This window comes from Salmo salar, chromosome ssa15 (assembly GCF_905237065.1).
Source record: "Salmo salar chromosome ssa15, Ssal_v3.1, whole genome shotgun sequence".
NCBI lineage: Eukaryota > Metazoa > Chordata > Actinopteri > Salmoniformes > Salmonidae > Salmo > Salmo salar.
In genome coordinates this window covers 65,211,952-65,236,469 of record NC_059456.1, presented here as the reverse complement: position 1 = coordinate 65,236,469, position 24,518 = coordinate 65,211,952, and the positions used below count along the sequence as shown (strand labels likewise).

The following is a 24,518-nucleotide window of genomic DNA, read 5'->3' as shown; positions in this document are numbered from 1 at the left end:
TTTAGCCATGATTTCATTGACATTTAACATTGCGATTTTAGTTAACACAACTCCCATTTGCTTAAATGCTTTACAAAAATGTGGGACAAGCTGCTGAGTTTTAAAACGGAGTTTGTGATAACAGATTTAATGCTGTCATTTAATGCTGTCAATAAAAAAAGGGAGGGGTTGGATAGATTTTTCGTGTGTGTGGGCGGTAGGGGGTGTCCACTGAAGGTTATTGTCTAGTCTGATCCCATTGTAAGAATGGGTGCATCAGTTCTAATGATTTCCTCCAAAGCTGGGATTAGTGTTCATAAAACACCATCCACAGCTGTGTCACCCTGAACAGTCAGCCCTTCAGTACAGCTTGATTTAGGTCTTCGGGAATAGTGGTGTGTGTGTGTGTGTGTGTGCAGGACATTTCAGACGTCTGTTGACACTTGATGTCAACACTCTCACGGCGTGTGAATAGTCCACCGTCTATCACAAAAATAAATTATATTTTTCTCCGCATCACTTATTTCACTTCTCGTCTTTCTCCTCCTCCTCCTTCCTCTTCCTCTTCTTCCTGCTCTATTAATGCCAACTGTGTGAGATCTCTGCTTTAGCTGTATTGCCATCAGCATCCTCTCCCCTTATCACTGCTCTGATGATCCCATCCCCAGCTACAGTAAGAGGTATTTCACTCACACACACACACACACACACACACACACACACACACACACACACACACACACACACACACACACACACACACACACACACACACACACACACACACAGGAGTTGGTGAGAGAGACTGAGGGAGAGAGAGACAGAGAGAGGGAGAATGGATGAGTGCTAGAGTTTAATGTCCAGAGGCCTATACCCAAATGGTCCACACTGCTGTTTCAAGAGGAGAACCCTTCCGGCCCAGAGAGAGAGCATCAGAGAGAGAGAGGGATGGGGGAAGGAGGGAGGGAGGGAGAGAGAGAGTGAGAGATGTGCGTTCACATTCCTGTATACAGTATGTACTCTGATGGCCTTGTTGTTACTTCGTGCCACAGACACACATACGCTCTTTCTCTAACACACTAAGACACGCACACCACACACCCACACACATCACTGTCTTTGTGAGTGTGTGCTGGCAGCATGTCAACCCTCATGATGCTGAGACTGGTATGATTGACAGCAGTGTCCGCGGGGTGTGACAGAGTGTCCTGATCCTCCGGCTGCCCCTGCTTCACCACACGTCTCCCTAGTCTCCCAGACACATCCCTCCATCTCTCTCGTCTTTTTCCTCCGCTCCCGCCATCTCTCTTTAACTCTCCATTCATCTTCCGTCTCACTCTGCAACTCTGTCTTACTGTCAGTCTCTCACAGTGTCAGAGTTCCTTTCCTCGCTGCATATTTCCCTGATCACTCACTCTCTGTCTATTTTTCTCCCCAAGTTATGTTTATTATTTTTTTTGTTTAAACCTGGTGAAATAACACCATCAGTCTCTCTCTCTCTCTCTCTTGCTCTCTTTCTCTCCCATCCTGACTCAGAGGGATGATTCAGTTTTTCTCACCTCATTGCTGACCTGTGCCCCTGGCCTTCAGGAAAGCAGCGGTAATGAAACCTAATGATACAATGGCATCAGTGCTAATTCACACAGCACCAGCTTGTGTCTGTGTATCACATGACAAAAGTGTCGTACTTTTCTGCTAGCTGGTAATTACCCTATGTCTCATTCTCCATTGCATCAGTGTCACTGTCTCCGTTGCATGAGTGTCCTATTAGTTTAGGAGTCCATAGGGGTTCGTGAAAAGTGTCACATTCACAGCAATGAAACACAGTACACACACACATTATATTTCTCATTGATGCGTACTTACATACTCCCAAATATATTTAAATCAGCTCAACATATATCACTACACTTCAAGGGAGTTAGTTATATGAATACATAGGGGAGAGTGGGGTAAATTGGGTCATTTTTTTTTTACATTCAGCATCACTATAGTATTCTTTCCAACAAAGATATCTACATATATTTCAGGATGGTGTGTATCCCTGGAAATGATCGGAATTCATGTTATCATAGCAGTTTTGAAAAAAAGTGGTCTCTTGGTTCAACTTACTTACCCCGGGTATGGGGTAAATTAAGCCACGGGACAGGGTGAGTTAAGCCGCCTGCAAATTTCTGTACTGAATGAAATATTACCACTACCTTTTTAAAACCATGTCTATCTTTATTTCCCAAACGCAATTCAACAAAATCACAATCACATTTGGGTATTTTAATAATTTTAAACATATTTTAACACCTAAAAATACTTTAAACATAGGCCAGGTCCTGTTGTTACCTTATATCCCGGTGATAAGTCCTTGCTTTAGGCTTGTGAAGAAAGCACTGACATTTTTTCAACTTGCCATTGGCTCAACTATTGGCTCAACTTACCTCATGGTCATTGGCTCAACTTACCCCAAGGCAAACGTTTGACTGTATTAGCCCACACAGCTACAAGGATGCACTTTCATGCTAGGTTTAAGACCTCATATTGAAGCTTATAGAGACCCCAGCTGATGTATAGAACAATCTTAATATGGTCTATTTTGGTTTAGATAAGAAGCATCATGAAACTTCTAACACAATAAACACATTTGGGCACCTAACTGGCTTACCACTTTTTCCATGTGGTTTCTTCCTTCACAGACTCCATGAACTGATGACCTAAATATTTGGTCAAATTATACATTTTGCGTATGGTTTCCTAAGAAACAATGGTGGCTCAGCTTACCCCTTTGGCTCAACTTACCCCACTCTCCCCTCCATATATTTCACAATTCCTTATGGTCAGATATTGGACAAGCTTAGACTCTCCAAGGGAAATGGGCTCCAGTTGGCCGTTTTCCCAGTTCAAATCAAGCTGGATTTATATCCATTTTCAGACATGGGACTCAACACACAAACTGAAATATTTACTACACAACAAACATAAGAGGACAAAAAACTGAAGAATAACAATAAAAACTGTTGAAATGGATTAGATAATTAAAATAATGGGTAACTATTTTTGGCTTATTCAGATCATGTATCAGCCATGGGTTGTTGCTTTTTATTACCAGAAATCTCCATGTAAAAATGATTGACGAGCATATGACATACTGTAGCACTGAGCCATCTTTATCTATCAGACACTATCTGTGACTGAGGATAACTGAGGCCTTTTGTGTATTAGAAACATGGAAATTGGTTGGGGGTGTATGAAGAGCTTATTGAGTTAAAACCACAATATTAAGCGAAGTGGACACTTAACTATTGTATTCACGTCAGACAATCTATTTTGATTGAGAGAAACAGAGGGTTTCATATTTATGACATGCGTGTAGACGAGGTTAAGGGGGTTTGGGCTGGTGAGATGATTCAGGACCAGTTTGAACAGAGGCATGATAATAGGGAAAGTAGACACTCTTAACTATTGTTTCTTGTGAATGCTCTAATCACGGAAGGCTTAGCTGTAACTTAGTCACTCATCACCACTGATTCAGGGGGATAAAGAGGAAAAAATAAACACAAATCATGTAAAAAGAAATAAAAAATGAAACACCTCTGGGCCTTATATAAAAATCAGCGTGTAGTCATAGTGTAAACCCAGCAGACAGACAGACAGACAGACAGACAGACAGACAGACAGACAGACAGACAGACAGACAGACAGACAGACAGACAGACAGACAGACAGACAGACAGACAGACAGACAGACAGACAGACAGACAGACAGACAGACAGACAGACAGACAGACAGACAGACAGACAGACAGACAGACTTTCAATACTACTCCTACGGAGGAGCGAGAGGAGGATAGTTGCTGTGGTAGTTGGCACAGTTGGAAGAACAGTAGGAACATAAGGATGGCAGTTGGTAAATAGGGGGGAGGAGGAGTAGGAGGAGGTAGGAGAGAAATATGAGAATGGCAGAGAGGGGGGGGGGAGAAGGAGGGGATGTGCTGTACCATTTGATCAGCGGGTGCTGGAGATGACTGATGGAAGACGGCTGTTACTGAAGGTCACATTGGAAGCCCTAGCATTTTCGTCTGCATTTGTCACAGGGGAGAGAATAAATGAAATTAAGTGCATCTTGTTTATTCTCTCGGCTTTCTCCCATTGCATGCGGAGAGAAGCAGAGAGAGATAACGAGAGGCAGAAGGGAGTTCTGCCATTAGATGATTCAGCCTCAGCTAAGTAGGATTTGGTTAGTCTCCTGGTATTTATTATTTTGTTGAAAAAGAAAGCAAAAAAAATGACATTGACATTCTCTCTGCTTCATCTGAATTTTCTGTGGAATATATTTGATTTGAAGAAGAAAACAATTATTTCCTCCTCCAAATGGAAAAGGACAGCTTCTTTCTAGGAAGTATTGCCTCGGGGCAGTATTTAAAGGTGCAGTACTAGTGAGTGTGTTCATAGGTTGCACCTCCGTCACTCGGTCGCGTCATGCCATTGTTATGAATGTTTAGTGGTGGCCTAAAATGTTGATAAGCCCAGCCATTCTGGATGGAGGCTAGCTACTGCTTTGTCTAAATGATGACATTGCTAAAGTAGTCAAATATTTAGTAGGAAACAACTTTGCCAGCATTATCATGTCGTCAAATTTACTTTGGACAGATGGCAATGTTGTCATTTGCAAAGTTTGTAAAAAATAGCTAGCAATGCTAACCTTGGCTAGCTAAGGCCTCCTCTCAATCTTAGCTAGCTAGCTAACGTTATACTGTGTCTAAAGTCAATCTGGCAACATCAAAATTATGACGAAAGGTCATTTTGAATGTCATTGTATTTCCAAGCCACTGTAATGCACTTTTGATGCAATCTTCATCAGCACTCATTGACGATGCATTGAGTAGAATGCTCAGTCGGACATCAGTCCAAAATGAAAATTCAAAACAATATTATGACGAAACATGCAACCCATGAATAGTACTGTAATATGGCCTCATATTTTAGTCTGTGTCTCTTTGTCGTGCTCCATCCTCCACACAGATAATAGGCTGAAGGGCATCAGACTGTCTCTGCTCCAATGTCCCACCATACTGGCTGGAACACATAGTCACCCATCTGGCTCTGGAGCCGTGTGTGTGAGTGAGTGTGTGCATGTGTTTTGAGTGTGTATGCCTGCGTCCGCATCAGCATTCGTTTTGTGTGTGTGTGTGTGTGTGTGTGTGTGTGTGTGTGTGTGTGTGTGTGTGTGTGTGTGTGTGTGTGTGTGTGTGTGTGTGTGTGTGTGTGTGTGTGTGTGTGTGTGTGTGAAGGGGTCATTCTCCCCCCAGGCAGGGCAGAGTGCCTACGGCCATATGACCTGGCTGCCCAGCCTCTAATATCTGATCAAGGACCATCTGCTATGGGTGAGAGACACACTCTCTCTCTGCTCCTGTGTCTGTCTGACCTCTCCAAGGAGAGCCCGCTGGGAAATCAGGACACTGTTAGAATAGCTCTGGTCACCATTTGAAGGAAAATTCTGCAGATGGAAATTAGATTACTCCCACAAGGCTGCTATTTGTTTATTTATATTGGCTATTTATTTGGGAAGATGCTTGTGAACATGCAGCCAATTTATTCTCTCTCTCTCTCTCTCTCTCTCTCTCTCTCTCTCTCTCTCTCAACATGAAATGTGGCATCTCCTCCGATCAAAATCTTCACCTCCTAGAACCAAAGGACTTTAATTGTGTTGAAGCGATTGGAGTTTTTATATAACTATTAAATTTGTCCGGGTCGCCTTTGTTATTTTTATTGCTATCGACCGTGACCAGTGACAGATTGCTATTGATATTGACAGCCTGAGCTGTGGGTGAGAATAGAAAGGTGTTCAGTGTCTGGGCGCATTGCGATGTAATTAGTTTGGAATCCACGCCTAAACGCCACAATTATCGCTGCAGTAAAGTGTGTGTGTGTTCAGCTGACAGAAGGGGTGAGTTACTGTGTGCGAGAGTGAGTGTGTGTGTGTGCTTGTATGTTTGTGAGCTATTCTACTAGGTTTCACTGTATTAAATCAACATGTTGAGGTACTGTAGTTGCCATATTGTGTATCACTGTTGGCTGAACACAGAACACAATATTTATTCTATGTGTTGGTGGCTGTGTTTATGTATTTGTACTCCCCAATATGGCCCTCCTACACTCTTAGAAAAAAGGGTTCCAAAAGTGTTTTGGGGCTGTCCCCATTGAATAACCCTTTTGGTTCCAGGTATAACCCTTGCGGTTTACATGTAGAGCATTGGGCCAATAACCGAAAGGTCGCTGGATCCAATCCCCAAGCTGGCAAGGTGGAAAGATCTGCCGTTCCACCCTTGAGCAAGGCAGTTGATCCCTAACAACAACTGCTCACCGGGCACCGATGACGTGGACATTAAGGTAGTCCCCCGCACCTCTCTGATTCAGAGGGGTTGGGTTAAATGCAGAAGACACATTTCGGTTGAACGCATTCAGTTGTTCAGCTGACTAGGTATCCCCTTTCCCTCTCTCCTCTGGGGACAGCTGAAAACTTTTTGTTCAAAGAGTCTATTGTGTGACTTAGCTCCCTGGCTTGCCAAATGTAGTCTCTGCTCTCTCGAGAGGACCCGTTGCCACCTGTGAGAACAGAACAGTTGCCTAGCGAGAAATACCCACTAGTTAGTTAGCGCTGCAGCCCTTTGTGTTTTCATTCCTCCATCGCAGTAGTAATTAATCTAGTCGAACCCGTAGCGCTAGCAAAATAAATGTTTTCAATTTTCATTAATAGACAAGTCATTAGTACATAATGAGAGAGAGCGCTGCTCTCTCCTCTCTACCTGGCGCTGTGCCTTATATAGAGTGGAGCGCAGGATACACAGCCCCCTAACTCACTGCTAACTACTACGCTACTAAGCTTTCTACTTTCCTGTTCTTTTCCTTTCTTTGAAAGAGGGAAGGTATGGGCTTAATAGCATTTTGATTTACAAATACTATATAACTGTATGCCGGTGTTTTAGGAGGATAGAGAAAGAGAGGAAAAAACTCGTGATACAAAAAAAGACATCTGTTACTTATATCCGTTTTGCTCAATTTTGTATTTTTTTTGCTTAGTGGCAAATTGTGTTGTTCCTTTAGTCTTTCCAAAGGAGACCGAGTCGGGGAGACTTTTATTTTCTACATGAGCACTAATGCTTCGTTAGACAATAGACGGACAAGTACAGCCTGACACCCGTGAACACCTCACTCTCAAACGCACCAGACTACCTCCATTCTCTGTGTGTGCTTTCAAAGAGCACCGCGAGTACAGTGCAAATAGCATCCACTTCTCTTGACACACTCCCGTTCAGCAAAGACTGAGGGAACAGAATGAATGTGCAAGCTGCTGAAGTAGTTTCAACTCTCTGGCGGTGAACTTTCTCCAGCGCTGTAATTTAGAGCTTCCTGTAAAAAGGTGACGTCTTCCTGTTTGCGTGGGCCGCCTGCAGCCTGCTCTCCGTCAGTGGAGAATAACAGCAGCGCTGACCTTTCTCTCAGCAGACGGGGGGGAAGAGAGCAACATGCATCATGCGAGATCATGACCCAACATCAGCAGCCTCTCCCTCTTGTCTTAACAAGCCCGCTAGCTACCGCTGCTAACTCACCCAGAGACACAGAGAGAAGACGTTTGTTAAAATAACTACACGACATGGAGAAGAGAGAGAGAGAGAGAAAGACAGAGTGAGAGTACAAGTGTTCACGTATTACCTGTGCTTACTATCTTAAGGAGCACACTGCCTCAGGTAACTCATTGGCATGGAGTAGAAACCTGTCTTGCAAGTATATAGCTGAGCTGGTGAAAAACTAAAGGCGTAGAGGACGCAAAAGGTTTAGAAGACGACTTGATACCAACAGGACTACCTAATAGCCAGGACACGTGCAGAAAACTCTGCCTGTTGAAAGAATCCTCCCACCATAGTGACTTGACACACCCAGCCAGTGGTCTTGCTCCTCCAGAGACTTGCTACAAACACACAAGACACTTGTTCACCTTTGATAAGCATAGGTGTATTTAGCATCCCAAGATCTCAATCCAGAAGACTTTGCTAATCGAGCGACAATGAACTGGAGTGATGCAGCGGATCTTCCCCCAAAGGAAACCTGGCTGAACAAGCCCACTACGACTCTGTAGGGTCTTATAGGACCAGCCTATGGGACTACGTCACAGACATGAGCAGCCACGACACCAGCTCTATTGGACTCATTAACTTCCAGGTCAGAGGTCAAATGTGACCGGGGCTACCATCTGTCAATGTGTGGGTTCATAACTGGGAGTGATGTGGTGTCAGCATGGCCAGGTTCACTCAGGTGGAATGGGGGTGATTTAGTAAGGGCAAGCCACAGTAAAGGAATTTATCCTAATTACATTAAAGCTTCAATACATCACTGTAGTGCTTAATCATCTGAGGACAGCTGCATTTGTTTATGTCTGCAGTCCTGTACATGCCTCTGGCTCACACACACACACACACACACACACACACACACACACACACACACACGTTCATCATGGCCGATATGGTTTTCATTTGTCTTGATGAAGTGGTGATTAGCTATGAGGATTCTTCAGTTCAGGAGGGGTATAAAATCGAACCCAATTTCTGGCTTTAATTAAAGCTATTCCCAGGACAGCTTCTTAGAAGGCCACAACTTAAAGAGGTCAATGGGAGACAGTTTTCCAATGCACTCTAATTCACTCACACTGTCTGTGATGTATAAGCAGTCCAGGCGGACCCCCTCAGTAGCAACATGGCTCTAAACATACCATCTTTCAAAAGCAACCCACTACCAGCCCTTTTCAATAGTCACGTGTTCATGGTTTAGTATGGTAGCAGCTGGTTACAACACGTCGTAATGAACAGAAGGAACTGATGGGATGCCTCAGAAGACAAAGGAAGGTTTCGATGCATCTCAAGTTTACCTGCTTCAGATGGATGCAGCTACTGTACATTGACCACGCACTATCCTCTGGACACACACACACACACGCATGCATGCACACACACACACTACACAAACACACACTGTGCACCTTCAGGTCTACTGCTGCGTGTTTCTTGTGAAGCTGCAGGAAGCCCCAGCAGGCCTTTTATAAAGTGCTTTTGGGAGAAAGAGGAGAGGGGAATTGAGTGAGCAAGGAGGGGAAAGGGCACAGGAGAAGGAAGAGGATAGGGAAGATGGAGAGAATGGAGCAAGGGAACATGAGAAGGGAAAGAGGGGAGAGCAGAAGGCAGAGAAGAAAGAGAGAGAATGTAGACAGAGGATAGAAAAGGAAAGCAAGGAATATGAATTGAGGGAAGAACAGAGAGGGCAGAAGAGAGTGAAGGAGATTCACACCCAGAGCCGTAAAAAGCAATTTTGAGGCTTATGTCCCCTTAAAATGGTTGTCTGCTGTCACTATCATTATCAAAGAGAGAAAGACCTTCTCACTTCTGGTCAGTCTGTACACGCCTCCAGCAACCCCTGAAATCACAACAACCCAGCTCTCCAAAACTGCTGACTATTATAAGGCCTGGGAGAGATGAGTTCTCAGGGGTGTGGCTGAAGTCTATTTTTTAATCTCTGCTGCAAATTGATACATTTCCAGCTACGGCTCCGTATTGCATTCCAGGCAGAGAAAGAGGATGTTTCTCTTGAAAGTTTTTTTTTTTTAAACATTTTTTTATATATATTCAGACCTCATGGTTTTGGTCTATGGGTTTTGGAACGATTTAGAAAATATATATATTTTTGGACGTTTCCCTCTTTCCTCGAGGCCACTTTTACTACACTTGTGTCTGATCCTACGTTCATGAACAATAGCCATTTCAACAATAGCCTTGAGTAGCCTTCTACAGGGCAGAAAGGCAAGCGGATATATAGGTCATGACTGAGTAGTAATCCTGGTTGACAATGAATATTACTCTGTTATTTTTTCTTCTTCTCTCTCTGTTGTTGTTCATCGTAATCAGCCCATTAAAATGCATCGATTTTTTGGGGGGAGAAAATAAATGCGTCGAAATCCCTTGATCGGAACGGCTGATCAGTGTTGCAAATGTCAACACGTGTGTTCCAGCCAATGCCTGATTTAGCTTTTTAGGTCAGTCACTTTGTTAGACCACTATCCTGTCTTATCATTGTAGTATTACACACACAAAAAAACAAGATGCAATAGTATTGAACCTTCACAATATTTATCTGTCTCTCTCCCCGTCCTGCTGAGAAAAAGGCGCACAAAGACAAACGGAGAAAAAAAAAGAGAGGTTGAGAGTTGCAACTTAGTTAGCTGCGTATGTTTGTCATTTTGCACGTTTGTGTCCACCACTACCATGCATGCAGTCTTTCCTTTACAGGCAGGTTATTGGGCGTTTCAGGGCTGGCGTTCGCTGTTCTTGCATAAGCCTGCTACTGAGTGGGATGACTGGGATCACTGTATTGACGAATACATAATACCCAACCCACAGGAGTGTAGTACTGGGCGTGCAGCCGCATCAAAACGCCACACACATATCCACTGGATATTAGCCTCCAAATCCATCTAAGCCACCAGCGACCAGGCAGAAAACCAGCCAATCGATGGTCTGAAGGGGGAAAAGAGCTTTACCTTCCAAACAGCCCAATATTTATCTAAACACAGGAAGCCATCACAGGGCTTTTTCATGCCACGTATTGACGTGTGTTAAGACGGAAAAGCGTTTACGCTTTGTCATCAGATAATTTTCAGCTGCTGCTGGGGAAGATCACTATCATTACAGCAGTATTGCTTCCTTCTTACCCGTCTTGGTTATCCTGGCTGTCGAAGTAGCCATTCATTCACAATGATAAAAACACACATTTCAAGTTTCAAGTACAGTGAAATGCCTTTCTCGCAAACTCAAAACTCAACAATGCAATAATCAATAACAATGTATTACAAAAAAAAATAAAACAGAAATAAGAATATGAAATAAGGAAGTAAGCATACAATATACAGGATAAAAAAACAAAAGTCTGTTTCAATACCATATTAACAGGAATACTGGAGTGATGGAGGTAGATATGTACAGGGGTAAGGGGACTAGGCAACAGGATATAAGATTAACAGAGTAGCAGCAGCTTGTATGTGTGTGCTTGGTTGGAGTCTTTGGCAATTTTCCAGGCCTTCTTTTCACACCACCTGATTTTTTAATTTTTATTTAATCTTTGTTTAACTTGGCAAATCAGTTATGAACAAATTCTTATTTACAATGACGGCCTAGGAACAGTGGGTATAGAGGTCCTGGATGGCAGGAAGCTCGGTCCCAGTGATGTACTGGGCTGTCCGCACAACCCTCTGTAGCACCATGCAATCGAGGGTGGTGCTATTGCCATACCAAGCAGTGATGCAGCCAGTCAATATGCTCTCAATGGTACAGCTGTAGAAACCTTTCAGGATTTGAGGGCCCATGCCAAACCTTTTCAACCTCCTGAGGGTGAAGAGACACTGTTGCGCATTCTTCATGACTGTGCGTGTGTGTTAGGACCATTTGAAGTTTTTAGTGATTTGGATACCGAGGAACTTGAAGCTGTCCACCTGCTCCACTGCCATTGAAACAATAACAAAGCGTTCTCTTCGCCCCTGTTTCTGTAAAAAGCTGAGGGGTAGGGCTGGAGAAATGTAACCACTCTTAAATTCATAGACAGAGCTATGGATGCAAGGACTGACCATTCAAGATATCAACATTATAGTTTTAACCATGTTTTGAGGCCGTATACTGTAGTGTTTGTTTAAAAACATTGGCGTAAATCTGATGGGGTACGACAGTTGAACTAAGCTCATGAGGCATTTATAAGTTATATTCTTCAAGAATCAATGGGTACGTTTCATTAATTCAGAAGTCCAAAAATGGATGATGTAAATATTCACACCTGTTTACACATATGGGACGAGTAATTCACTCTCCATATCGAGTACATGTGAGTAGAGGAGAATAGGAGGCCTGCTGTTCTGCCGTCTCACTGTTTGAGGGCTTTAAACTGTATATCACTTCTTCCACATGATCGCACGAGTACTTTCCAGAAGTGGAGCGTCAAATAGTGGTGATGCATTATAGATAGTGAATAGAGGGACGATCGGGTTGAGATACCAACAGAATCCACATTGTGTTTCTATTTTCATTAATATGATCGAGTTACATTCATATTTTATAAGATATTTTCTACTTGGATATAGAGATCTCTGTCTCTCTCTCGCTCTCTCACTCTCTCTCTCTCTATCACTCTCTCTATCGCTGAGTGGTTAAGTTCACTCTTTCAATGAGGGATTGGGAGAGATAACCATTTTCAAGTTGTATTAGTCGTATATACAGGATACACATGGTATACACTGTCCAACTAAATGCTTGCTTGCAGGTTCCTTCTCAACAATGCAACAACAATAAGAAATAATATAACAATACGAACATAAAGTAAATGGCTCAGTAGAATATAATAGACATTTTAGCATAAGTATAATACAGGAAGGCACAATTCATAGTCCAATATTTACACATGTATCAAGGAAGGGGGAATTGGGGGGCAAGTGTTTAATAAATTGTGAAGTATTAGCAATAGTAAAGAGTCTGGTAGCTGTGTGTGTGTGTGTGTGTGTGTAGACATGTCAGTGTGGGTATGTGCGTGAGTGGGTGTGTGCTAAGGTGCGGAGAGTCAGTGCAGGTGGTCAGTCCAGTTCAAGTGTTCAGCAGTCTGATGTCTTGCAGATAGAAACTGTCTCTGAGCCTGTTGGTATCAGACCTTATGTTCCGATACCGTCTGCCCGGCAGTAAGGGAGTGAACAGCTCGTGGCTGGGCTGTGTGTTTTTTTTTTATGCTGCGGTACTTCCTCAGGCACCGTTCAAGTAGATGTCCTGAATGGCAGTTGTGGAAAAAGTACCAAATGTCATACTTGAGTAAAAGTAAAGATACCTTTATTAATAGAAAATGACTCAAGTAAAAGTGAAAGTCACCCAGAAAAATACTACTTGAGTAAAAGTAAAAAAGTATTCGCTTTTAAAAGTATCAAAAGTAAATGTAATTGCTAAAATATACTTATGTATCAAAAGTAAAAGTACAGGTATAAATCATTTCAAATTCCTTGTGTTAAGCAAAGCAGACGGCCACAGGTTCTAAATGTACAGATAGCCAGGGGCACACTCAAACACTCAGAGATTATTTACAAACGAAGCATGTGTTTAGTGAGTCTGCCAGATCAGAAGTAGTAGGGATGACCATGGATGTTCTCTTGATAAGTGTGTGAATTGTGTGAATCAAAATGTGACGAGTACTTTTTGGTGTAAGGGAAAATTTATGGAGTAAAAAGTACATCATTTACTTTAGGAATGTAGTGAAGTAAAAGTTGTCAAAAATGTAAATAGGAAAGTACAAATAACGACTTATGTATTCCTTTAAAGTATTTTTACTTAAGTTCTTTACACCACTGCTGAATGGGTGGGAACACAGACTCAGTGATGTACTGGGCCGTCTTCACCACCCGCTGGAGGGCCTCGTGGTTGTGGACGGAGCACTTCACGTAACAGGCCATGATGCAACCGGTCAGGACGCTCTCGACAGTGCAGCGATAGTTTTTGGAGCCAAATTTCTCTAGCCGCCTTTTGGAAGTAAAGGCGCTGTTTCGCCCTGTTGACAAGAGTGGTGATGTTGTTGGGCCATGTCAAGTCCTCAGTGAACAAGATTGAGCTTTTGTTTTTCACCGTTTATGTGTAGACCATTTTATCAACAGCACTCATGGCTGCACGGTTTCTCCAATGGAGACGGTAGAGTTGGCATGATGGAATGTGGCATGGTACCAGAACATGCCAACACCAACTGTACCAGTTAGAAGAAGGTGGCTGTGTCCAGCTAGGGCCATCTCACTGCTGTGAAGCTACCCGTAACAGACAGTCAGACGCGTGTAATAACCAGCGGGGGAATATTGGCCCAAATCCTCCAGAACACCTCGCCAAACAAAAAGCAGCTAAAGCCTTAAACCTATGCCCAATCGCACGCCGCGCTGCTTTGATCTATGCCAACGCAACAATGGAGGCCATCTTTATTCTGGCAATTAGGCAAAGCAGTAGATTATCTCCCCTTTAGTCCAACCCAACGCAAATCCACCCGGATTCAATTATTACAGGCTTCCCCTGTCTGCGGCCGTTTGGGCTTCTTGGGCGTCCGGCCAGTACACAAATGTGTTCAAGGATTTGGACTACTGAGAGTGCAACAGAAACGTTTTTTTTTTTTTACACTTTATTTATTTTCGCAGTCCTCCCGACGTGAGAAGTCTATCACATAAAAATGAAACCTTGGGAGCTTACAAACAGACTTGTGGTAAATATTTTATGCGAACAATAATCAAAATGTACTATTTTCACTCCTACTCTTCCCTCTGTTGTTGTGGCACTTTGGAACCGTCCATTAAGAAGAGAGAGCCTCTACAACCCTCCCCCCTAAAAAAATACTATTCCCCACCTTATTGGTCCGAAGTGCCTCCCTAGGCCCAGGGAAAAATCCTGAAATGTTTTCGGATTGTGCTGTCTCTCAAGGAGCCGAGATCTTATTGCTTTACTTATGAGAAATCTCCACTCACAGTAACTTGTATAATGCGTCGCAGTTGACTGGGTATTTCAGACATTCTCTGCTCTTCACTCTCAAGGCCTCAATTTATTTAGCCCAGTGTCTTCCTCTCTCTTTCGCTCTCTCTACCTCCCTTTCCTCTTTACCTTTCTCCCTCCCTCCTTCGCTCCCTCCCTCTCAAGATCGTTCAAAGGCGACAGTAGTGGTTGAATGTGTGTGTGTTGAAGGGGAGTGCTTGTGCTGTTAGAGGGCTGGGATGAGAGACCCCCTTTTGGTTTCCCCATCTGGGCCACGACCTTGTTCCCCTCCCAACCAATCACCGACTGCCGCTGTCATCTCCGCCATTTGATGTGTCTCAGAGACAACAGCCTGTCAACTCCTAACACACTCCTCTCTTTTCTCTCTCCCTTTCATCTGCAGATACCACCGTGTCATCGCGGAAAGGTAAGGCAACACATAATCAGTCACCTGTGTCCCTCCGCTGTTTGGGATGTGCCGTGTGTGTGTGTGTGTGTGTGTGTGTGTGTGTGTGTGTGTGTGTGTGTGTGTGTGTGTGTGTGTGTGTGTGTGTGTGTGTGTGTGTGTGTGTGTGTGTGTGTGTAGCAGCAGCAGCTGTGTGTTTGTTCTCAAGTACTGTTTATCAACACTTATGCCTGATGTGTTAGCGATGCGAAGTCAAGGTTACTGTTCTGTACAATAGCGTTATCCCTGGATATCATGGTCCCCAAACAGCCACACCTATAGCCAATAGCATCGCTCTATACATTACATGGGAAATATACAATCCACGCTACGTGCATCACTGACGACTCATCGGTACGCTCAGAATCATAACGTTCTTTTGTAATGTTTTCTCTCTGCGTAGCTCATCAGTCATAGCACAGTTAAAGCCTTGCGTATGTTAATGTGTGGGGGTGGGTGGAGAGAGTGATTGTGTTCCTCGGTATAACTGGGCGGTGGGGGTACGGTTGGCGGGTGGGAGGGAGGGCTGGCGCTGTCTGTTTTGATTGGGGGGGGGGATAATGATCAGATTGGAAGCAGACATTGTGGACAGGTCCGGGGGGCTTATTTTGAGTGGCAGCACAGTGTGGGTGTATGCATCAGGACGTTTCATCCCTTTACTCTGTGTAATGAAGCTGACGGCGGAGGGCGTGCCCAAGCTTGTATCCTGTGTGATTGCACTGGATGAGAGGACAATAGACAATCAGCCGTGTTACTTTACAGTTGATACACTTGACGTTGTTCAAACTTTGTTTCGCACACTTTGTGTGAAGGTATTGTTATGTGTGTGTGTGTGTGTGGGGGGGGGGGGACGACAGCATCTTTGTTTTCTCAGGAGAGAAGATTTTTTTGGGCAACTCAGTTACATAACGTGACACGCACTGACTACAAGTACACTCTCAAATACACTTGATCTACAATACATAGCCATACCAACTATGCAGTGTGCTTGATATCCTCGCATACTTCATGTTTGGTACACACATGGTAACAGACAGAGATACACATCGGTTTTGTTAGTATGTGTGTGCGCGTGCGTGTGAGTGTTGTCAGACGGGTCTATAAAGCCAAGTGATGTGGTGCGGCTGTGCTGTGTAGTCTGATGGGTGTAGAGCGGGAACAGAGGCTAGCATGGTGTACATCATCTCTCTACAGACACAATCCCATATGCCGGCTGCTGAAGGAGAGACACATAAATAAGGCCAGACACCGCACCCTGTGTGTGTGTGTGTGTGTGTGTGTGTGTGTGTGTGTGTGTGTGTGTGTGTGTGTGTGTGTGTGTGTGTGTGTGTGTGTGTGTGTGTGTGTGTGTGTGTGTGTGTGACACACTAATCTAGGCCTTTTACAGCTATGCTAACCCATGCACACAGGCAGACACACACCTTCTTGTAACATACTCCCTTTCTCCCTCAAACATTTACACAGCGCACTCAAATACTCTGTCTATATTTCAGCTCACGAAACATGGGACCAACGCTTTTTGTTCAGTGTAAAAAAATTTTTTTTTAAAAGACACAATCAAACAAAATTGCTGTACAAAAGAAAGGCGACGTCAGGAAGAACAAAAAGAAAGTGCGTTAAATGGAGCACACAGAGGGAGCATGTTTTTGTCCATTTCAGACAATGAACACGGAGAATGGGTAACACTGCTGCAGGATGGAAAAGCAGTACGGAGGCAAGTCGAAGATCAAACTAACCTGGCACGAAATTCACATGGTTGCAAAAGAGTTAAGGAATTCCAACAGATTCTGTTTGGATGACGATTCACACTGCTGATGGACCATAGACCCCTCACCTCCATCTTTGGTCCCCACCCCGCACACTCCCCACATTCTGTTGCTCGCAGCCAGCCGCATGGGGCAATGGGTCTTAGAGTTTTCTGGTCAACAATACGACATCTAGTACAGGTCTGAGTAGAACTGCAATGCAGACAGACTCTTAAGGCTTCCCTTACCTGTCGCTCACACTGAGCACTCCCAGGCTGAAATCCTCTACTTCAAGGAAGTGATGAACGCCCCAGTTACGTCAGCCCAAGTGAAGAAGGTTACCCACACTGATCCGGTGATGTCTGAGATCATAGACATTGTCACCTTGTGCTGGGGAGGAGAGCTGCCGGACAGCTTTACCTGTTGAGGAGAAACAATAAATTTAAATTACAGGTTGTAATGCAACAAAATATGAAAAACACCAAGGGGGATGAATACTTTTGCAAGGCACTGTATCTCTCTCTCATCTCTCCTTGTCTCTCGCTTGTATGTGTGTGTTGGCAGCGTCAACCACTCATCAACCTCGCACCCTCAGATGCTCCGGCTGTCTATTTCCGATGGCAGTGTTTATCTGGCAGGTTAGCACACATGTCATTTGGATGGCTTAGTGTAGCCATCTATCTTTTTTGCAGAAGTCTACTGGCCCTAGCAGTGTGCTATTTCAGTAGCTGAATGACCACACTTCCTTCCCTAGGACCGTGATAGACAACCTCCAAACTCTGCTCACCTCGACACACTTTGTATCCCTCTCTCCCTCCCCACTCCATCTCTCTCTTTCTCTCTCCCTCCTTTCTCAGAGCCAAATTAAGTATATTTATGGCACCTGTGCTGGAAAAACACTCTCTGGGAGACGTTCCTCTAATTTCATTTTCAAAATGACAGCGATAAATTGATCAAATGGGCCGAATCGAATCAGAATCTCACGCAGGCCCATCCGTCATGGCCCATCCTTGGGGAGCTGGGGGCGTAGTTAAACCAGCCAAAACCATACACTAGCAGGAGAAAAAGAGAGAGAGGGTGAGGGAGGGAGAGAGAGGGAGAAGGGAGGCAGGAGGAGAGGATGAGTGGGTGTAAGTAGGGAAAAGGGGAACAAGAAAGAGGAATTACAAAATGCCTACTCAACAAAATGGCTGTGCAATCATTTCCTTATTCATCATAAGTTACTTAGACATTTTAATTTACAGAACTCTCTGGAGAACATAAGGCCTTGCCCCACTGTGCATGTATGTGTGGGTGTCCGTGCATCCACACGTGTGTATTTTTGTGTTTCTGTGTGTACTGCAGAGGTCAAAGCTAATTTTCCAACACAGCAAAGCCTCACGGGGGAAGACGGGCTAAGTACTCAGGCTGCCGATGGACCAGCGTGATAATTCATTAATCAGAACACAAGTTAATTGATTCTGCTGCTCATCGCTCCGTTGCAGAAAGCCTCCTTCATTCAAACAGCACACAGAGCTTTATCCCTCCCTGGCCTCTGAGAGCTGCAGGTTCACACGCTCCATGCCCTCTCTATACCCCTCTGTCACTTTCTCTCCTTCACTACCCCACTCTCACACTTTAAACTCCTTCTTTCTCTCTTTCTCTTGGTCTCTCTCTCACACTTTATCGCCTCCTCCCTCTCTCACACTTTATCGCCTCCTCCCTCTCTCACACTTTATCGCCAGCCTCTTCCTTCTCCTCTCTTTCACTTCCCCTCAAACTGACTCGTTAGCTCCCTTTGTCTCTTCTTCTTTTCTTTCTTCTTTTGCTTCCCCTCTCTATCTTCCTCCCCTCCTCTCTCTCTGCATTTATCTGTGTGTGTGTGTCACTGTGCGGGCTTAACTAGGCGTGAGCATGGTAAAGCAGCTTAGCACTAACAGGGCTAATGAAGTCAGGGCCCCGGGTCCCTGTAAAGGAGATCAATGCTACTACTCTGTTGGCTCTGTGGAGCCTGTCAGCGTTGAATGATTAGATGAATCAGTCATACGGCCTGCAAACTAGCAGACTGACACTCAGATATGTGGTAATACTAATGCTACTAAAAACATGCTTGAGTACACAGGTAGGCAGACAGAGAGGCAGGCAGGTACGCACATATATAATCTCTCACACACACACCACCCACTCTCAGCCGAACACCCAGCCCCCCAGTCTGTTCTAATTGATGATTCCAACATGGAGGGAGGGAGAGAGGGAGGGAGGGAGAGAGGGAGAGAGGGAGAGAGAGAGAGAGCTATCGATCCCTGCTCAAAGCAGGAGAGGAGAAACTGCAGCAGGCTAGTAGGTTGGCAAGCTGTATCAGGGAGATCTACACTCTTTGAAAAAAGGGTTCCAAAAGGTAAACCTTTTGAAGAACCCTTTGTGGTTTCAGGTAGAACCCTTTTGTGTTCCATTTAGAACCCTCTGTGGAAAGGAACCCAAAGAGGTTCTACCTCGAACCAAAAAGGGTTCTTCAAAGGGTTATCCTATGGAGACAGCCAAAGAACCATTTTAGGTTCTAGATAGAACCTTTTTTCTAAGAGTGTAGCCCTCTCCTGGATGACTATACATACAAACTGCTCTACACATCCTGGTGATGAGACGTGCACTGGGTTTGACAATTTTGATTGTTGTTTTTTTGACTGGGTCTTGCTCAGAGTTATCCAACTTCCTGAAACATTACTGGAGGATCTAAGAATGGCTCTGATCCATATAACCTGAAGGAAAGTTACAGGGAAGTTATCTCCAATGGGAATTCAACACATGCAGTATAACATTTCACGTCTGTGTTTACATGTTTGTTCAGCAGAGTGTGTAGAGCGTGTGTGCGCTTATATGTGTGTCTATAAATAGAAGTGTGAACGTGTCTTTGTGTGTTTAAATGCTAATGCAGTGGCGCGGAGCGGCAGGGGATATGGTAGGGTCAAGAAGCTGCCTCTGTCGGAGGGAAAGGAGGCAGAGGAGGGCTTGCCCTGTTAGCTAAAGATGCTAATTTACCTGTCAATTTACACAGGAAGCAGAGTGATCTACAAGCCTCCACAACACCACCACACACTCTCTCTCTCTCACGTCTTCCACTATTACTTTCAGTACATACTGACACTGCCTTGCATTCCATTCCTATATCATATTATTACATTTGTTTGTTTCTCTCTCCCTTTATTTCTCTCTCTCTCTCTCTTTCGCTCTCTCTCTCTTTCGCTCTCTTTCTCTTCTGTTCGATCTTCCTCTCGGAAGATCCTCCTTCTGGCGCAGCTAAAGAAAGTGTTTAATTGAAATGCACGCTCGCTTCTGCCAACGTGTGGGCCCCTAGCCAAGTCTCTCACCTATTCCCTTGCCAAGAGAAGCCTGCCTAGCTCATAGAGAGATTGTTCTGCGGGTGGAGCCGTAGTGATTGAGTTAGGATGTGTGGACACGTCCTGGTTTTGTTTACCACTGTGTGCTGTTCTGCTGTGTGCTCACTGTGCTGCTCGGTTGCTCATCCTCCTCGGGATCCCTAGGACGAGGGATGGCGGTGAGGATTATTTTGGCTTGTTTGTTTTGAGCCTGTATTTGAGGCCCTGAGAGAGAGGGGTCAGCTCAGGTCTGACCCGGCTGAACCCACCCCCTCATACCCAGATAATAGGGTCCAACACTGGAAGGATTTTAAACGCCACCCTCCACAGGGTCACCAAAGACCACTTTGACAGATGATGGCACTTCTGTGTGATTTAAGGAGTTGGAGTCGCTGCAGCTGGGGAAATGACCGCACTCTGACAGGCTGACTGTTCCTGTTTTTGGGGGTGAGACCCGTGGTGTGCCTTGTGAGCTTGGCTACCTCATGACTCAAGCGTTTCAGACTTGAACGGAGATCCTAGCACGCACGCACGCACACACACAAACACACACAACCTTCCCAGACTTACCTGTCCTCCTCATTAAGCCTGTCTGGGCCTGGAAACATTTCTCTCTGCCTGCCTCTGACAGGAACAGCAAAGAATAGAAAAGAAAAGGAAGAGGAAAAGGAACGATAGAGACAGATCACAAATCTCTCTTACTGAATCCCGCTCTCCCAAGTTTCAACTTGCCAATTAAATGCGGGGAACATTAAGAGGTTTTTGTGGCCGGGCCAAGTTAATTTGCTGTTCTGTGTTCCTCCCACTATGGGGTAGCGGTTGGTGATTGCGACGGGCAGACGGCAATGGGAGTTTTGAGGCAAGAGGACTGGCACACTCAGTGTAATTGACTTCACAAAGACAAACTACAACTCATCAAGCCTATTGTCTCAACGTCAATGTCAGACAGGGAGGCTGTCGAAGTGCGGACATGAAGGCGTAGACCTTCGATTGGGCCATTGTCTCCTGGTTGGGAGATGTTACTTCAACGTTTACCTTGCTGCTGTTGCTGATCTTGTTTCGTTGTTGTCTCTTCAGCCACTGATGATGTCAGTGGTGGGAACAGAGCCAATCCCTTGAGGCTAATGACTCTTGTTCATGTTTGAACAACATGTTTCCTCCCCGCTCCATATCGCTCCATGTCTCCCTCTATCCCTGCCTGCCCAGAGTGAGTTAGAGCTGCCATAAGTCTCTGTCTGCTTAGGGCTGGTGGACGCCACAGTCGAAGGGGCAGCCCCAGCGTGCTGGCAGTGCAGGGGAGGTAGGTGCCATATTGCACCCAGCGGGGAGGCTCCGGCGTGGGCCTGGCTCGGAAGCCAGTCCGGGCTAGCTTGGATTGGCCCAGCAGGATGGTCGTGGGAGGGTAGGCTTGAGAGGAGAGGAAGGCAGAGGAACGGAAGATGGTTGATGGATACTTCACTTTCTACTTTGGAGTCCACAGGCAGCATCCTGGGAGAGTGTATGCGAGAAGCATGGAGAGCAGACGTGTTCAAACACCATCTCACACTCACACGCTCACACATACTGCATATCCACGCCTAGATAACAAAGAAAGTCATGCACAGAAACAAAATTCACACATGGAGTCTTGCAAACTTTTTACCAAATGACCCAATCAACACCATCCGGCATGTTAGTTGGTTACCTTGAACTACTAGAAGTGCGCGCTTTTTTTTCTTGTGTAAAATGTGCATATTCATGCGCAGACACATCATAGCGAGCTGTGCCCATAACGAGCTTCACCCTCCGCCGGCTCTGCAGTCACGCTAATTAGGCTGGCATTTTGCTTCTCCGGTTGTTGCGTTCTCTAACGCTGCCTCGTCAGCCGCTCAAAGGGATGTCACCACGGTAACACAGGCAGATGGATAGTTCTGGAGTCTCTTCAGGAGAGAACCAACAAAGAAGAAGAAGAAACACACACAAACAAACACTATATGGCAAACAAACAAACAAGAAAGAAACATAGATGGATCGTTTTCCTTCTGACAGTCTGCAGCTGCTGAGAAAAGAGGAAAGCTGTGGCTTTTTCCTCTCTCAAGCTGCTTCTTTCTTTTCGGCTGAGGAGCTGATTCTGATTCAGTCCAGGAGTTTTATTACCAAATTTACGATGCAAATCCCACTTGTTCCCCGACACCAGCAAGCACAGGGAAAATGAGCCTGGGTCTGGGAGAAAATTGGGGTTTGGAACATTGCATAGCAGAAACAGGAGACCTGAGCCTGGAAGAAAAACTCGCTGTTAACAGCATTCTCCCCTTAAAGCTCTACTCCAACATTTCTTACTTTCTTAAACAACTTCACGTTATAGTTACTCAACTGTTTTATAATCCAGTCACATGAACAATTGCATGTTCAGTAAGCCACTGTGCACGTACTGTGCATATGAGACTTGATATTAGCATATCGCACCAGTCAACCATGGTAATGACATTCCTACACGGAAGCATTCCTACGCGGAGTCTACGTCAGAAATGACACCCTGTTCCCTTTAACGTGCACTCCTTTTAAATTGCTTTTTAAATCTTTTTTTTTCTTACCCTTATTTTACCAAGTAATTTGACTGAGAACACATTCTCATTCACAGCAACGACCTGGAGAATAGTTACAGGGAAGAGGAGGGGGGGGGATGAATGAGCCAATTGGAAGCTGGGGATGATTAGGTGACCATGATGGTATGAGGGCCAGATTGGGAATTTAGCCAGGACACCGGGTTAACACCCCTACTCTTACAATAAGTGCCATGGGATCTTTAGTAACCACAGAGAGGCAGGACACCCGTCCCATCCGAAAGACGGCTCAAAGGGCTCTGGTCAAAATGAATGCACTATTTAGGGAATAGGGTGCAATTTGGGACGTATCAAGAGAGGTGGTTAACTATCCCATTCCATGGTGTAGCCACTGCAACCCAGAACATTCTCCACTCCAGGCCCCACGGCGTTCCCTGCCTGCCTTCTCCTAACATCCTAATATTTCAAGGATTTATCCTCCTTCCCTGGTGGGGGATGATCCCAGGGAGAGGGATCTGGAGGTAGACAGACAGAGCTCCTCCAGGATCCAGTGGTTACCCATGTTCTCCTGGGTTTTACTGGGGATTCAGCTAAAAGGATTCTTCCAAGGTGGGGGATCATGTTTGCATTAGAGAGAGGAGAGAGAGAGAAGCACCAGCCAAGGTAAACTATCATCTGACATGTGCAGGAAGAGGAGGAGCAGTGTGTAAGTCGTAGGAGATGGAGGAGGGGTAAGGTGAAGACGTGTTTTTTTTATGAATAAGAAGCACTGAGGGAGGTCAAAGGTTAGGCAGGGGAAACATAAGAAGGGGAAAGGGGATTGATGGGTTGACAAGTGAAGCACATTTTGGGTGGATTGGATGAGGGAAGAGGGGATAGGATGAGGAAAGGGCAGTACAGTGCTACTGTACCTCAGAAGAATTCACTCTCGATCGACACTTTTAATCGTTATTGTTTTCTAACAAATATCTGAACACACCACCGTCCTCCTCAACACTTCAACATGCATTTCCACTCTCAGCAGAAAAAAAGTGAGGACTCCATGAGCTTCCAACCAGCTCATTAACCCCTGAGGCTCATCATCGGTGTGGGAAGGTGGCTTCACAATCAGACGGATTATTCTGGGCTAGGATAATTCCAAACCGAAATCAGCTCTTGACAATCTATAATTCCTACATGCCCCTGAAAAGTAAGCAAAGCTGAGCCCAGTAAAGTTGGAGACAGGCAGCGCAGGCAGGCATTGTCACAGCTGCACGCAATGCAATGCAATGCAATGCAATACAAAGCAGCTCAGCTCAATATGCATATTTTCTGTACGCACTGCGGGAAATGCTGGCCCTCTAAATGGAAGCAGAATGCTCACTCGGTTGACATGCATGTTGGCCCAAAGCAGCGTAGTCGGTGTGGCATTAGCCTAGCATTGATGGTAAAGATGACAGAGCTCTGCTATTGGAGTGATGCTCTGTGTGTGTGTGTGTGTGTGTGTGTGTGTGTGTGTGTGTGTGTGTGTGTGTGTGTGTGTGTGTGTGTGTGTGTGTGTGTGTGTGTGTGTGTGTGTGTGTGTGTGTGTGTGTGTGTGTGTGTGGATGCGCTGATTTGAATGTCAACGTTATTCCTGGGGTACAGTAGACCTGGGTGAGTGCATCACACAGTCAGAGAGAGCTTAAAGCTTAAACGCTATGCTAAAGAGGATCACACTTTCCTCACTTTCTTTCTCTCTCTCTCTCTTTCTCTTTCCATCCCCCACTCACACACTTTTATTCTATTTTCCATTATCCCTGGTTCCTGTCTGGTTTTTATCATCTTTCACGTCTATTTAAGGCTTGTTTGTGATAGTCAGGAAGGAGCTAGCTGAGGGAGTTGAGATCTGTGTGATGTTTACGTAGCTTTAG

General features: G+C 44.9%; 1 protein-coding gene across 1 annotated transcript in view; it reads left to right on the top strand.

Moving 5' to 3' along the window:
• The window catches only part of LOC106571924 (cadherin-4), a 397,705-nt gene that overhangs the window by 178,288 nt on the left and 194,899 nt on the right, over positions 1 to 24,518 (top strand). The window contains exon 3 of the mRNA XM_014145495.2: positions 14,944 to 14,967. Within this exon, the coding sequence (XP_014000970.2) occupies positions 14,944 to 14,967 (24 nt within the window). The remainder of the gene's footprint in view (positions 1 to 14,943; positions 14,968 to 24,518) is intronic.